This window comes from Helianthus annuus, chromosome 15 (assembly GCF_002127325.2).
Source record: "Helianthus annuus cultivar XRQ/B chromosome 15, HanXRQr2.0-SUNRISE, whole genome shotgun sequence".
In the NCBI taxonomy this organism is placed as follows: domain Eukaryota; kingdom Viridiplantae; phylum Streptophyta; class Magnoliopsida; order Asterales; family Asteraceae; genus Helianthus; species Helianthus annuus.
In genome coordinates, this window is record NC_035447.2 from 38,346,260 (window position 1) to 38,363,051 (window position 16,792).

Consider the following 16,792-nt stretch of genomic DNA (forward strand, 5'->3'; position numbering starts at 1 on the left):
TAAAAATAGATGTATATGTGTTTTAAATAAATCACATAATTGTTATTTTCTTGGTAATTGTTAATACACTTTGTAATCAGTTCTCCTTCTTCTTCGTGGTTTCTTGAGCTTCGTTACGTGTTTTCCGGATTGAAGTTTCTTCAAATCGTCATCTTCTCCAATGCTTCCATCGATTCTTCTCTCGCTAAATCTGGTAAGAATCTGTGATCTAATTTCTTTTATGATTCTATGAATTTGATTGATATGTTTGTAGCTTTTGATTTTGTCTTTGATTTGTTATTGTTTATTCAGATGCTTGCATTGGTGTACCATATGATTACGAGTAGATTGATCTTGATATGTTTGTAAAAGAAGAAATCCCAATGCAAATTAGAAAAGCTGGTGATGTCTGTTTATTCATCATGTTTAATATCGATTTGAATATTATGCAGACGAACGGTAGTTTAAAAATAGATATTTTTTGATTTTTTTTCTTTTTATCATGAACTGAAAGTTTGTATGATAAATGTTCTTTAGGTAGATCTTGCCTGATTTGTTGTTTGGTGTGGAAGTCTTGAGTTCGTTGGCCGAGCTTCCGAATGTGATCAAGGTTATAGAATGGATCTCAACTTTATTGATAAAGAGGTAATGTCTGTTTGTGTTTAAAAATCGATGTATATATGTTTAAAATAAATCATGATTCTATGAAATTTGTTTAATATGTTGGTAGCTTTTGATTTTGTCTTTGATTTGTTATTGTTTATTCAGATGCTTGCATTGGTGTACCATGTGATTACCAGTAGATTGATTTTCAGTTGGTATATATTGGGATTAAATACTCAACTGGTGGAATGACAGCAAGTCCAGCTTATGCTTCAAGCTGTCTTGATCTCTTTGGAGGCGGATAGGTGGCTTTAGGAGGTCTGAAAATCAGAATTGATATATTTAGGGAAAATGGGGTTGAAAGATGATAACCCAACAGTTGAGGATCTCATTCTACATCTCCGATAAATTTAACTGTATTCTTAAATAATGTTTCCTAGATTTTTGAAGACCGACAAATGTCTAAAGAAGCATCACTGTGGACATTTGTTGGTCTTTGTCGGTCTTCAAAAATCTAGGAAGCGTTGTTTGAGAATACTATTGAATTTGTCGGAGCTGTCGAATGAGATCCTCCACTGTTGGGTTATCATCTTTCAATCCTATTTTCCCTAAATATATTGATTCTGTTTTTCAACAGGGATGTAATGTAATGATTCCTCTCAATTGAATAGACGGACAGTGTTGAAGACAAAGCTGTTAAAGACATGCACTTATGTACCTAAGGCCTGATCAACCAAAGGAAAACCACTGCTCAGTAACAGCAGTGGTTCAGTATCTACAGCGGATTCAACATCAGTATTTATGTATCAGTTTTTCTTATGTGACAGTGTTTAGTGTAGCGGTGTTTAGATTTTGTTACAGCTTCGATGATGGTTGTTAGATTTATGAAAATGTAATTGCTACAGTTTGAATATTAGTGTTATTATATTATCATCTGTTGATCATGGTCTGTTAAAGCACTGTTGTTAAACATTCTCTGTTGAACTGCATCATCTGTTAGTCCATAGCAGAGGTTCTCTTTGGCAGACCTTTGCTTGAACCATCTCGGTGTTTATCAGCAGATGTTCATCATGAGGCGTGTGTAAATAGATGTTTGAAATCCTCTGTTGAACTGTATCATCTGTTAAGTCACAGCAGATGTTAGCAATTTATACTGTGGAATGATCAGCAGATGTTATGTTTGGCAGACCTTTGTTTCAACAGCAGATGTTAGCTTTATGATGCTTTTGTATTCATATTCAGCAGCAGAGGTTGTTTTATCAGCAGAGGTTATTTGCTATAACAGTCTTTGTGTTTATTAGCAGAGGTTGTTTTATCAGCAGAGGTTATTTGCTATAACTGTCTTTGTGTTTATCAACAGACTTTATCTGAATAGAGGTTGAGTGCATAAATTTGTTTGTAGTCAGAGGTTTGTATCAGAGAGGTTATGACAATGATCACCCATAAATTTGTTGAAGCCTTTTAAGAAAAGCCTTTTAAGTAACAACAGATGTTAGCTTTATGATGCTTTTGTATTCATATTCAGCAGCAGAGGTTGTGTTTATTAGCAGAGGTTATTTGCTATAACAGTCTTTGTGTTTATCATCAGATGTTGTTTGGAACAACAGACTTTGCTTGAACAGATTTTCTGTTTGACAGAGCTTTGGTTTGTCAGACTTTATCTAAATAGAGGTTGAGTGCATAAATTTACAGAATATAATTCAAGTTTTAATGTATCATGAAGAGCCAATTAAAATATATGGAGAATGTACAACAAAGGTTTAAGTTAATATAAATAACAAGATAAGCATACATGATTATAATTTAAATATTCGTAAGTCGTAAGTTTTCAAAATATAGAAGTTTGATACATCACCATCCCATAATTTATCTCAAATGAGATAATACCAACAACCACAACTATCTGTAGACTTTCTTTAAGATCAGCTTGGCTTTTTCTTCAGAGTAGACAAATTTGCATCTCATATTTCTGTAGATACCATTGGGCTTCGTGAACTTCTTGGTGAATTGACAAGCCTCGTATCTAAATCCCTTGCCATGCTTCTCCCGTCGAAAGTCAATTACAGTGTCAACTCCATTCAGATTTTCAACTGTCATCTTCAATGTTCTATGAATCCTTGATAAAGAAGCTACTTTCACATTCAGACGCTTAAAAATAAATATAAAATACCAATATTAATAAGAAATACATAATGTATTTAAGTAAAGTAACAAAAAAACAGCTTAATTGTAACAAACATTTAACATCCAAAGAATGAGGAATAATATATTAACAGAATAAACTTACAAAATGTTTGCTGAAATTGAAAAGTTGCTACTTACCAATGGAAGTACAGTGAGAAATTTTGATGATATGCCAAGTGTTCCAGACAATTATATTTCATCGTCGAACAATCGATTGATAATGAAAGAATTATCGTATGACAGACTAGCTCTTCAAAGGGAACATGATCGTTATGTGAAGTGTTTAACTGCCGAACAGGAAAGGATATATAAAATTGTTATGGAAGTGATTGAAAAAGGTGATGGAGGTGTGTTTTTTGTATATGGTTATGGTGGAACTGGAAAGACGTTTCTTTGGAAGACATTCTCAGCTGCATTACGATCAAAAGGTGAAGTTGTATTGAATGTTGCATCCAGTGGAATTGCTTCACTTTTGCTGGATGGTGGTAGAACTACTCATTCAAGGTTTGTAATTCCAATCAACATTAATGAGAATTCAATATGTTCGATAGAGCCTAATACTGAGTTAGGTGATTTAATTAAAAGAGCAACATTGATTATTTGGGATGAAGCACCTATGACTCACAAGCATTGTTTCGAGGCTCTTGATAGAACAATGAGAGACATATCACTTTCCAGTCAACCGAACATGCAATCGAAGCCGTTTGGGGGAAAGGTTATTCTATTTGGTGGTGATTTTAGACAAATTCTTCCGGTCATCCCTAAAGGTACCAGAACAATGATAGTCAATGTTTCTTTGAATTCTTCTTATATATGGCGGCACTGTCAAGTACTAAAGCTAACTGAGAATATGAGATTAAGAGTTGGTCGTCAGGAAGCAGATTTAAAAGAAATAAAGGAATTAGGAGAATGGATTTTAAAGCTTGGTGATGGTTTGCTTTGTGAAGAAAATGATGGTGAGATTGATATTGAAATACCAGATGATTTACTTATTCAAGACCAAGTCAATCCTATTTCTTCTCTCATTTCATTTATATATCCAGACATGAATAAGTTTTTGTGGGATTTAACGTATTTCCAACAAAGAGCGATTCTTGCTCCAACTAATGAAGTAGTGGATTCAATAAATAAAGAGTTGTCAGAGAGTCTGCCCGGTGAAGAAAAGGTTTATTTTAGTTCAGATAGTTTATGCCAATCGGAGGAAGAATCAGAGCTTAATATGGCATTGTTTCCTCTTGATGTGTTAAACAATCTTCGTTTATCTGGTTTACCTAACCATAAATTAGTACGGAAACTTGGTGCTCCGGTGATGTTACTCAGAAACATTGATCAGGCAAATGGATTGTGTAATGGTACACGTTTACAAGTCACGAAGCTCGGAAAAGTTGTGATTGAAGCAAAAGTTATCACAGGGACTAATATAGGTCATCATACTTTGATTTCAAGACTGAAGATGACACCTTCAGATAAAAGAATACCAGTGAAGATTTCTCGAAGACAATTCCCACTTTCACTGTGTTTTGCTATGATAATAAATAAAAGTCAAGGACAATCATTAGAGCGTGTTGGTTTATATCTTCCACGTCCAGTGTTTAGTCATGGCCAGCTCTATGTTGCTGTATCTAGAGTAAAAAGTAGGAAGGGGTTGAAATTTTTGATTTGTGATAAAGATAAACGAGTCTGTACAACCACTACTACAACCACTACTAATGTGGTTTACAAAGAAGTTTTACAAAATCTATGATGATATTAAACATCTGTCAACCTGGCAACATCTGTTGGGTATAATGGAGGAAATGTTTGTTGGAAAGCAATACAACTTTTTGAAAGCATCTGATACTTGCTCTGCATTAAGCTTATCCTAAGAACACATGTTGTTAATAACATTATTCTCTTAACATCTGTTTACTAACCTTTGTAATTTCTGTTGACTGACCTTTTTAACATGGGTCGACTAACATCTGATAGTTACTATCTATCCATCCGGCAAGCTCTGTTGGAGATAATGGATGACAGTTCTTAGTAAAGTTTGATGGAAAGCAACAGAAGTTTTTAACAGTTAATAGACAACAGTGGTTTCCTATCAACATAATGGAATTGCTGTTGAATAAATCAATTGATCATTAATTTATATCAATTTTGTAAGTCTGCAGTAATTATTTTTTTTACTCTCTGTCAATATGTGTTATGCATGGTTTTCTAAGAAACAACAGTGGTTTGCTCTCAACATAATGGAATTGCTGTTGAATAAACCTATTGACCATTAGTGTATATCAATTTTATAAGTCTGCACTAATTATTTTTTTACTCTCTGTCAATATATGTTATGCATGGTTATCTAAGAAACGACCCGTGTTTGCACACGGGTCTTACCGCTAGTATCTCTAATAAAAGAAACCATTGGGGGACACATGTCACCCTATGGTTTCACCTCAACTAATTTTCCCATCTAAACTTATCCCCTATTCGGGCAACCCGATGGATATGGTAAACTCGGATGAAAAGTTTAACTTTCTATGCACTCTTCATTATACCAAACCCTAAAAAAAATCCTATCCCTCTCTCTCAATACGATCAGCGACAAGGTTCAACCCTGTTCTTTCTTTCATCATCAAGAACCCTAAATCAACTTCATCTTCAATCAAGATTGGAAGTCACCTGATAATGTATGTTTAATGTAACGATTTGGGTACTTTTTTCTTGCTAAATTGATGTTCAGTCTGTTCAATTTCAGTCTCATTAGATTTGTTCCTCGATTTTGTAGGTTATACTGAACATAAGGTCGGATGGTTGAATTTTAGGACCAGAAGAACGAGAAAGAGCGGAATTGTTTCACTAGGTTAAAGACTTGATGTTGGTGTCAGATGTGATATTAGACGACTCGGCCTTTAGGCGACCGTTTCAACAAGATATGTTCAAGACGGCTTCGTATAAGGTATGTTTTAGTGTTTTTGGTTTCCTTTTTGCAGCGTTGTTATGTCTCGAAGACCTAGCCACCGCCACCGGCAATGGCGGCTAGGGTTCCGGCGATCTGCTTTGGTACGTTTTAGTGGAAGATAAATTGATATAGAGTTATGATTATAAGTGACACTCATGTTCTTTGCTTCTTTAGAAACCTTTTGGCTGTAATTTTTTTAGATTTCACAGTTTCATCTTATTATTTGAATAATTTGTTGATTTTGGACATAAATATTTAGTTAACAATGGTTAAGTGTTTAATTTGAATTTGATTGTTGATTTTGAGCTCTAATTACTATTATTTATTTTGCAGATTGATTTGGGGCTTATAGAATAAAGTAAGTGAGGTTGAGAGGAGGCTTCAATTGGCACACATAAAGCATTTTGCTGATTATTTGTCACTCAGTTTTAAGGTTGACTTGAAAATTAAAGTTGGAACCAAAAAGGCATACGACCTTGGGTAAGTCTTAATTGTTTTCAAGTGCGTTTGGTGTCGTCTAGATTTCACAATGTGTATTAAGTTTCTATTTATTGAGTAGAAGTAGAAATTTTTTACTATCATCAGATACATTATCGACCATCTTTTCTTATGTCCCAACTATTAATGCAATTAGCCCAATCAACAACAGTATCTAAATTTACCTTTATATATTTCTAACATAGAGTACGTAATCAAGCGGGGTGTTCTCAGCTTCCTTCCTACATGCACGCTTTCAATGTGAAATTTAAGAAATAAAAATGGGTTCTTTTTAATGAAATTTTATTACTTTTGACACGCTAGATAACTTATAGTTTTGTAATAGTTTAGGCTGCAAATCCAGCTGCACATTGGAAGATTTGTTAGATGGCACTCTCCCGTAATAGGACAGAAACAATAACAAATGATGAAAGTAAATACTCTTTCGATGGTGATAAATCCCTGAGTACCTGTATGCCGAAAGAAGATACTTCCTTTTATGACTACATGCTTTTTAGTTTTTATTATGATCTTTTAGCAAATAATGTCAACCTATACCACCTGAATCCGTACTGGAAACTCAACCTACACCACCTGAATCCTCTACGCAAAGAAAACGAAACCATAAAAAGAAAACTGAGTCCGAAAGGGAAAAAAAGCAAAAGAGGATCGTCGTGTACATCCGTGGACAAACGAAGAAGAGTTGGTGTTGAAGGAAGCTTGGCTTTCGATTTTGGAGAATTCAGTTATATATATATTTTTATTTTTAATTTATAAAAATACATTCCAGAATATAACTTATACTTTTCTAAAATGTATATTTTTTTAGGTATCAACCAACATAGTGACGATTTTTGGAACCGAATTAACGATCTTTATCACAATACATTGGGATGAGATGTCTATCGAAAAAATGACAGTCTCTCGTCTAAGTGGCCACTACAACAACCTAAAGGACAACCCAAAAAGTGGTGAAACGGACACCGACTTTGTTGATGCGATGTCCTTGTATTCGGAAGGCAAAAAGGGGTCACCTTTAAATATATTCATTGTTGGCGCATTGCAAAAAACTCGCCAAAATGGGCATGAGTACCTTTAGCGGGACAATTGTCAGGTCCCCCGACCCGTACCCCGGTTCGGGAGCCGCAAGGCAGACAACAGTGGTACCAGTGTTTATTAATTTCGCAGCGGAAAAATCATCAGGACCAGGTGTCAGGAAAAATTATTTTAAAACACTAAATTTTCATTTCATAATCTGTGGGGTAAAACTCATATTTACATAAAGGAATTTCACTGGGAAATCCTTGATCACAGAAAACACGTTTTATTCAGGTTTACATAGCCACTTATTTAAGCTGAAGTGTGTCATGACACTTTTCTCCACTTCACAGTAAATCACCTGAAACACATTTTAAAAACATTTGGTCAGCGAAAAATACTGGTGAATTCGTTCAGTTGTAAAAACACATTTGTTATATTTACAGCATTAAGGGGTTTTACATTTGTTTATATCTTACTATTACCCAAAGGTATTTGTCACTAGGCAATTCACGTGACTGTGGTCATATCACTATTGATCATTCTCTCAACTAGTGAAGCTTAACAAGCAGTGTATACAAAACCCCACATACTAACAGTAATTTCAGTAAAAATACAAAAACTTAATCACTATAAGTATAACTGAAAAACATTTAAGGTTTTGAAAAACATTTTGATAAAAAGAAAGAATGAATCACTTTGCAGATTTAAGTTGACGGTATTGGCCTACTGGTTTAATGCTTGTATACCTAATTAAACATACAATGCACATGTATTAGTGTATTAACTCAATTTCACTTTAACGATAATCACGAGATCAAAACCCACAACGAATGACAAAGTATAGCCGTATACCGGCAACACTTAAACATCCGTTGGATAGGTTTCAATCGATCGGATACAGTACCGTATCAGTGATTAGAGTTATTACCCTGATAACGAGGCAAGAGTTTCGGGGTTTAGGGGCTTCGGGCAAAGAAACAACAAGACGAGGGAGAAGGTGATCGTGAAATTTGGTCGATTTTGAGCAGTAACTTTTGTCCCACGTTGCTCATTATATAGCCCAAATGGGCATCCCCCACGCGTCGCGGAAGGCACCGGGGACTCCCCCGTGTGTCGCGGCAGTGATGAAGTAAGCCTAGGGTAGCCTCGTCGCACGTATAGGCTTGCCACACGTCGCACTCGGGTCACACGTGTCCTGGTACTTTCCCGGGTGTCGCGGAAGATTTAGGGGTACCCCCCCCCCCCCCCGGTGTCTCTTGAGATTCCTGCTAGTGATTTCTTTGTTTTTCGTACTGGGTCGCGCCATACAAGTCCGGGTTTCGGTCAGGGGTCCTTATAATGTATTTTGGGAGTTGTTACAACAATCATCCTCCAAAAGGTCTAAAAGTTGTTCCTCCACTAGTTGCTCGGATACTCGTAGCGACTTTGAGATCAACTTAAGCGACGATGATTTTGAAGCCGAACGGCCACCGGGAAGAGATAAGTCAAAAAAGGGCCCAAAACTCATCCACTATGAGTGATGAAAAAAAACCCCGCTTTGGTCGGCATCCAAGAAGAAATCCACATGTTCAACAACATCAAACAAGAAAGAAACACTCAAAAAATAAATTATTTTAGCCTTTACGAAGAAAAGCAAAAGCGAACGGATATGAAAATACTCGCTATGAAGATCGATCACCTTGAAGGCGAAGAGCCGGAAACATACATGAAACTTAAAAAAGAAATCATGGATAAATATCGCACCTAGTTTCAGTTATTTTAGATTATGTTTCGCTTTTTATGCTTAAATTATGTAATAGGTTTTCTTTAGTAATGTAATCTTTTTTTTTATTTAGATTTTGTAAGTGTTTTTATTATCTATATTAGTAAAAGTGCTATTTAAAAAAAATATTAAATAATATGTAATCATTAGATAAAATTAATAATAAAAAATATGTGTCACGTGTCGGATAACGCCTCTCTTTCATGCCCCTTCCCACCCCTCCTTTTTTTCCACCATGCCACTTTTCTGACACGCGCTAACGTGACGTCCACATGTCAAATAACGTTCATTCTTCATACCACTCCACACCGTGTATTCTTATTGTGTTAATAAGTGCACTCCAGTTCCTCGACCTCTGTTTCAGAGGTAGGATCAGATGACTAATCCCACTACATCCTAATTCCTGCTCCATGTAAAACAAAGTATGAAACTACTTTTTTATATGGATTGCAATGTTAAACAGAATAATACGTTTGAAATAAACAAAATACTAAATTGGAAGTAAACTGAATCAAATAAATGAGATATTGAAACATAAAAGTAAAAACAAAAAAAAAGTTACAATTTCAATTCAACTACCAGTCCAGATCATCCGGTTCAACCCAAAACAGGCCGGTTTGAACGAAGGTGGTTCTAGAATACTCAACCAGATCGGTTATATAGCACGCAATATTAATGTTCTTGACGAATAACACATGCCATAATCATGAAAACCATAATACATGTCTTTCTCGTACATTCATCCATAATTTATTCCTCGTATATGTAAAAGAAATAGAATGTTGTACTTTTTTACATACAAATATGTAACAAATTCTTTGTCAAGAATGATAATAGGGATATTTTACTAATTAGGAGTCGCTAATATCAGTATGAGAAGCGATCCACCCATCCAAAAGGACTGCAGCTTCTTTAGGCTTGTTCAGTGCTACAGAATGACCTCCACCCTACATGATACAAATGGTTTAGTTACTATGCAAATAGAAATTTATCAAAAATATCTTGCGACACGCGAGCTAAATGTCATCTTTCTTACCTTTATAGTCGCATATACTAACGAATATCCTGTTGTTGCATAGGTCATTTGATATCTACAAGAAAAAGAAAACAATCCATTTGTATGATTAGTTTTGTACAAATTATAAAATAGAGGACAGCTAGAATTTGAGCTTACCCAACGACTTGATTATCAACAAACCATGGGTTCCAAGGGCTTTTAATCGGGACATTGAGAGATTTTATCCATTTCTCTACGCCCACATATGGAAATGTCAAGTCATGGTCACCGCTGTTAATTGAAATTATTAGAGGAAGTTAGATAATTTCTATAATATTAATCACAAAATGATATCACAAGTGCTTATCAGTTAACTTAGAGGCCAGTGTTTGAACTCGAAACAAGTATGTAAGCATATATATTGTAGAAGTAGGAAATAGATAGTTTTGAATGAAATGGCATGTAATATGTAACAGGAAAGCTGATTTACGCCTATTCCTAGCTAATCCTAAATGGCGTAGAGATCCATATGTAAACATAGTATATTTTAGATACGCTTAAATGACCACTTTTGAGAATGAGAATGTATATAACCCTATTCCTGTCTAGTCAGGGTATAAAATGAACTTATAATCATAGAAACGACTTCGAGTACGAGTAGCAGTACCTGATGATCAACGCTTGACAATTTCTTGTAACGAGTTGTTTATGCACATCAACAACGCTTAATACATCATATGAGTAACATATAGTGTCATTTTTCCCGAAAGTGTAATGGATGGTTTCATTGGTTTTCTCCCACACGCCTATTGTTCCCTGCAAAAGATAAAAAAAAGTGACATTTTTAAATTGTGTTGAACCATATATAGTGAAATGAGAACTTTTGGATTAAAGCAAATAAACATGGGAGCTCTAAGACTAAAGATGTTGAAACACATGAACACAAATATTGGAGGATGTTACATGTGTAGCAAGGAGCGCCATGATGGCGAGCTCACGCAGGAACGAAAAATAAGTCAATATGTACATTTTAACACTGTGATAATCAACATAATTAATCCAAACCTTATTAAGGGGAGTATATTAACTATTAAGTCACATAACATAAAGTCTCAAGTGTGGGTTGAATTAGCAAGGTGTCAAATAAATCTTTTACAATCATAAGTACTTAAGTAGTAAGAGCCAATGTGAACAACATACCGGACGAATATGGAGAGCCTTTTGAACTTCTTTATCGTTTGCCCAAGCGTCAATAGTTATCTTAGTAGCGGCCTAAAAACAAAAGAAAGCGTATATTCCCTTAGTTATTTACATGATCTAGGTTTTACATATGATTTGTACAGGGACATATGCAAAAAAAAAAAAAAAACATATGTAATAGAGAGTCTATGAACTCAGGAAAGAAATTTACTGGACAATCAGGCGATGGATTTATGTCGTCACACACTGGCTCCAGTATATTCGAAAAGTTAATATCGCTTAAGCACTGAAATTGGAAACTAGCTAGGATTAAAGTTGTGATATATGGAATAACATATTTGACCGAAGTTATCCATATGTGATATGTACGTACCTCATCTACCCGTTGAAGATCAGCCAAACATAAGGTGTTGTTTGGATCAGGGTATATATAGTTACCACGACATGTTTCTTTTGTAGACTGGATTATAATACAAATCAATCTAATATTGTTAGAACATACTTTACTCATTACTCACCTTTTGTTTTATCAAGTTAATATAAATATATCTTTTAGTACCTTGTAGATATCGTCTGAAATAAGTGCAACCCGGTGAGCAAACTCTAATCTTGAATTTAAATCAATGAATCTATCTGTGTAAGGGCTAACAATCCCGTACCCCTGCATGCCAGGTAAATTAATATTAATTATTTGGGAGTTTATTTTGTAATTACTAAAAAGACATTTAACAATATGAGACAAAACAAAACAAAACAACTTTCAACGATGTTATAAACTTTATACGGTTAGATAATTACTTTTATATTTAGTTGTGGTTCACTTCCTTGTTCGTTACCTACAAGTCAGACAAATAGAGTAAGTACAATAATACAAAAGTCAAAACATTTTAGTGTGTATATATATGTGTGTTTCGAATTATTTATGACGTCACTGATTTTTGAAACACCAGTGGACTAGTAAGTTATGCGGTAAAATATCGGATATCGGTCAAGGAATGATATTTGAGATATAGGTTATCTCGGTGAGGTATAGGTGGGATATCGATAATTTTAATATCCTGAAGAATTTATATATATAGCAATTTAACACTAATAATTCAGTGATATATCGGTTATATGGGTCAAATATCGGTGATTATGTCGGTTATATCGGTCACATATCGAATATATCGCTGATATTATCAGTACCGATATTCTTACCGATATTTTACTAGGGGAACGATATGACTGATATATCACCAATATTAACTGCATAGATAGTAAGACGGTCATTGATAACCAGTCCGGTTACAACAGCATTGAACTTTTTCGACACGTGCATGCCCCATGTTAATATGAAAAGCTATATGAATGATGTTGAAGTGCATGTTGTAGAAGTGCTTACCTTTGTACACCTCTAAAGCAACAGGTGGTACGAGGATGCCCATGTATGAAATCCCAGTTATGTACAATGGATTACTCAGAAACTTGGGATGCTCCACAAACCACTGTATTAACATATATGTAGGCATTAAGTCACAAACAGACTTTAATCAAGTAATTGTACTTTCAAGTTTTGGCAAACAATTACCACTTTCATTAAGAATTAGTAGTGCTAATTAATAAAATAGGTCATTAACCCAGTATCACAAATCATCTTTACGTTTTATACCATATTGTCTCGTTAAATTGATCGATATGTAAACGAATTTTATGCCGATAAGTCCACTCTCGTATATCGAGCTCGTGGCCGAATATACGGGATGTTGGACTCGGTTAAATAGATTTGTAGCTTCTCACTAGGATACGTAAAAAAGTAACTATAATAAAAATGTGTTTATTTTCATATTAAAAGAAGTTAAACAAAAATTAAAGCAACAGAAGTTCTCTCACCTTTCTTAGAAACTCATAACTATGTTTAGCTAGAATAGAGTCACTACTTCTCCATCCTTCCCATGTTGTAGCATATGAAAACCCTACACCCGCGGGTAGATCTAAGAATATCACATTAGCATTCTGCAAAATTTCAGAATCTTTCGTTTAATTCAATATATATATATATATATATATATATATATATATATATAAAGTATCATAAAAGAACATTAAAGATACCATGATACTTTGAGAAAACCCCTTGCAAACAAGAAATTTTTTTTCATTCAATTTTTATATTTATCTTTGCCAAAAAAAAATACATGTAGGTTGCGAGATACATATACATAGCTTGTAAATTACATATATTTTTCTTGTATGATATAGATATATGTAACTTTGCGAGCTACTTATAACTATTTTAGCAAACTACTAATGATTTTTTTTTATCTTTTTACAATAACAACCTTATAAGACAATTCGTATATAGATTATAAAAGATACCATAAAGCTTTGAGAAAACCCCTTGTACAACAAAAATTTTTTCTGATTCTTTTTATATGGTATTGAGTAGGTTGCACGATACGTAGCTTGAAAAAATTTCATTGTACGAGATACATATATGTAACTTTGCGAGCTACTTATATGTATCTTAGCGGATATCTTTTTATAATAACAACATTATAAGGCTTCAATGTCGTGGGAAAAGACCATGATTCAATAGAGGTAGGTGTAATTTAGTCTGATAAAAAGATATATATTTTATAGAGTAAACTGCCATTTTGGTCCCTGAGGTTTGGTTACTTTTGTCACTTTAGTCCAAAACTCAAACCTTTTGCATCTAGGTCCCTGTGGTTTCAGTTTTATTGCCATTTTGGTCCAAAAATGAAATCAGGTCATACTTGTCTTATAAAATCCTGCAATTTTGTCATTTTCCTCCGGGGCAAATCAGGTCATATTTGTCTTATAAAATATGGTATGTATTTATAAAAAAGAAATGATCTTTTTGCCCCTGCGGAAAATGACAAAATAACAGGATTTTATAAGACAAATATGATATGGTTTCATTTTTGGACTAAAATGGCAATAAAACTGAAACCACGGGGACCCAGATGCAAAAAGTTTAAGTTTTGGACTAAAGTGGCAAAATTGACCAAACCACAGGGACCAAAATGACAGTTTACTCTATTTTATATAACAAAGAGAGTCAACGAGGCTGAAATTTATATCGAGAACATCGAGAAATTAAATACAACAAAACAACCAATATAAAAGAAGTAGTAAGAATAAGAACCTTTGTCCATGGGTAAGGATTTAAATCCAACAAGGGTGTCCCAGAAGCATCTAAACGAATACTTAGTGGACCTGCAATTAAATGCATTAAAAAAAAAACATTTTGAGAAAATCACATAAGATAATCTACGAGTTTGGTTGAAACCAATCACTTAAATATAGTCAATTCATATGAGGGGCGGACACACTCTTACTCTAACGTGGGCGGGCGCACCCTTGGAAAAAAAATTATTGCTATTTTTCGTCGAAAATCCCGTCCGCATCATTTGGAATTTTTCGTCCACACCCTTTGGAATTTTTCATCCGCACACCTTAGGTAAAAAATGTTATCGATTTATCTTTTAATTTTTTTTAGTAAACTCTGATTAAAAAAAAAACTACCTAAATTATATAAACTTATACTACCCAACTTAACTTAAATACCCAATACCTTAATTCACTATTTCATTAAACATAACTAGCCCACTAATTCCTAGCCATTAACCAAATCCAACCTAGGTTCAAACTATAATAGTTAAAAGAGTTAAATGCCATTTTAGTCCCTTTGGTTTCGCTATTTTGCCAGTTTAGTCCAAAGGTTTGAAACGTTGCTATTTTAGTCCAAATAGTTTGAAGCATTGTCATTTTAGTCTACTGGTTTAACTTCGTCCATTTTTTATGTTAGCTAGAGGGTAATTCGATCATTCTATATGGTCGAATTGCCCTTCTAGTTAACATAACTACATATAAAATGACCGAAATGTCCTTCTAGTTAACAGAATAAAGGGATGAGTTAACCCAGTGGACTAAAATGACAACGTTTCAAACCTTTAGACTAAACTGGTAAAATGACACAAATCACAGGGACTAAAATGACTTTTAACTCTAATTAAAATAAGTCCAATCGTCCCTTAGAATTCCCCCCGCCCTCCATCTCTTACGTCGTCTCCTACCAGCGATCAGCGAACACAGTAGCAGCCACAATAGCACATCATCAGCAGTCGTGAACCACCGCCGTCCGACACCAAACCAACCGGAATCCGATAAAGGTAAGTTTTTATGTTTTTTTTTTTTGATGATTTTAGTTGATATTATAGGAGAAAAAGGGTAACAAATTCTTAAGTAGGTTTGAAATTTCGTGTGTTTTGCCGTTGTTTATGGTTGTTCAAAAAATAAAAACCCGTAGGACAACGTTTTAATTATGTTTGTAACAAGGTTTGACGTGTTTTTGATGATTAAATAAATTTAGTTTGACATTCTTTTGTTTTACACGACCCGACCCGACCCGACCCGATACGAATCGTTTTTTTCACTTATATACCTAGGGGCTTAAAAATTTTAAAAATGTTCCGCATCCCCCATAGAAAAATTCCTAGGTCCGCCAGAAGATATCATGTATTTAGAGTTCAACTCTATTTAGCCTTTGGCACCCCGTGTATTTTGGTGTTTTGTGTCTCAAACACCTAGTCTAATTGATCTTTTATTTTTATGAACGACTACCAATAATTCTAAACCATTCTCCCTCTTCAGGTTTAAACATATGACCTCCCCTTACAAAGTGGGCTAGCCCCACAAAAACCTGTCTAATTGATCTAGTTAAATTCACTGTTACATAAAAACTCACCACATGCATACATGCGTAATGAAAAAACATTCACTAAAAAGCTCAACAAATTTACCAATTTGATAGAGGAAAGGGAAAAGTCCAGAAGTGCCCGGTCCACCGGTGAGGTAAAACAGAAGAGGGTCGTTTGCCGGATCGTTTTGCGACTCGACAAAATAGTAGAAGAACTGTATCTCATTCTCAGCTCCAATTCCCACATATCTTTTAACATAAGTAGAAAGTTAATTATTCCCATAGTTTTCTTAAGCAAATTAACAAACATATGATTAAAAACCGCATACATACCCGGTTTCTAAAGTGAAAGGAAGATCACCAGGATAACCAGGGAGTTTCTTCACAATTGACTTGGAGTTTGAAAATGTTACAAAGATGATGAAAAGGGAAAGTGTTATGTATCTGGACTCCATAATATGAGTAAACAATTGTGCTCCCAACTTTGAATGCTGAGCTTTTGGTTCGATCTAAATAGTGCAGTTCGAGACATTTTTTAATAATATATTAATAAGATAATATTTTTTAAAGATCGGATCTGGATGTGCAATAAGCCAATAATAAAAAATTATACATCTTGTATCATTGGCACACTTAATAATACAGTAATATATTTGCACATTTGCTAAAATATTGTACCAACTGGACATTATACTATACAAAATTTTTTATTTACTTATTTTAATATTATAAATCATCAACCCCTTCTTAATAAAGTCGTGTTGTTTGTTTCCTACCTAACCATGAATTAATGTTCTTTCCTACCTACCTAACCATGTATGACTCATATTAGAAAAAATAGATTTTTACATATTTCCTTATTCTAAGGCTACTCGGTATCGTGCCGGAGAAGAGCACGTCGCCGGAGCA

The 16,792-nt window shown here is 34.4% G+C and overlaps 2 protein-coding genes across 2 annotated transcripts; one reads left to right on the forward strand and one right to left on the reverse strand.

The window, feature by feature from the left end:
• Window positions 1–2,872: 2,872 nt before the first annotated feature.
• On the forward strand, window positions 2,873–4,510 carry LOC110913608 (ATP-dependent DNA helicase PIF1-like). Its single transcript, XM_022158430.1, has one exon. It carries the CDS (start codon window positions 2,873–2,875, stop codon window positions 4,508–4,510), a length of 1,638 nt encoding a protein of 545 aa, XP_022014122.1.
• A 5,108-nt stretch (window positions 4,511–9,618) lies between these two features.
• Window positions 9,619–16,376, reverse strand: LOC110911418 (serine carboxypeptidase-like 16). The gene is made up of 14 exons (XM_022156023.2): window positions 16,217–16,376; window positions 15,987–16,132; window positions 14,330–14,400; window positions 13,054–13,176; window positions 12,566–12,668; window positions 11,980–12,017; window positions 11,741–11,842; window positions 11,555–11,641; window positions 11,393–11,467; window positions 11,182–11,253; window positions 10,649–10,797; window positions 10,159–10,272; window positions 10,021–10,075; window positions 9,619–9,931 (listed from the first exon to the last, which is right to left on the reverse strand). Exons 1-14 carry the CDS (start codon window positions 16,336–16,338, stop codon window positions 9,836–9,838), a joined length of 1,353 nt encoding a protein of 450 aa, XP_022011715.1. The 5' UTR covers window positions 16,339–16,376; the 3' UTR covers window positions 9,619–9,835.
• Between the last annotated feature and the right edge of the window lie 416 nt (window positions 16,377–16,792).

What these genes read in the sequence shown, in the direction of transcription:
- LOC110913608 (XM_022158430.1), top strand. Translation starts at nt 2,873, where the DNA reads ATGTTTGCTGAAATTGAAAAGTTGCTACTTACCAATGGAAGTACAGTG.
- LOC110911418 (XM_022156023.2), bottom strand. Translation starts at nt 16,338, where the DNA reads ATGGAGTCCAGATACATAACACTTTCCCTTTTCATCATCTTTGTAACA. An exon ending in ATCCTTACCCATGGACAAAG is followed by an intron (nt 13,177 to 14,329) that starts GTTCTTATTCTT and finishes GAAATTTTGCAG; the next exon opens with AATGCTAATGTGATATTCTT. An exon ending in TAGTATATGCGACTATAAAG is followed by an intron (nt 9,932 to 10,020) that starts GTAAGAAAGATG and finishes TGTATCATGTAG; the next exon opens with GGTGGAGGTCATTCTGTAGC.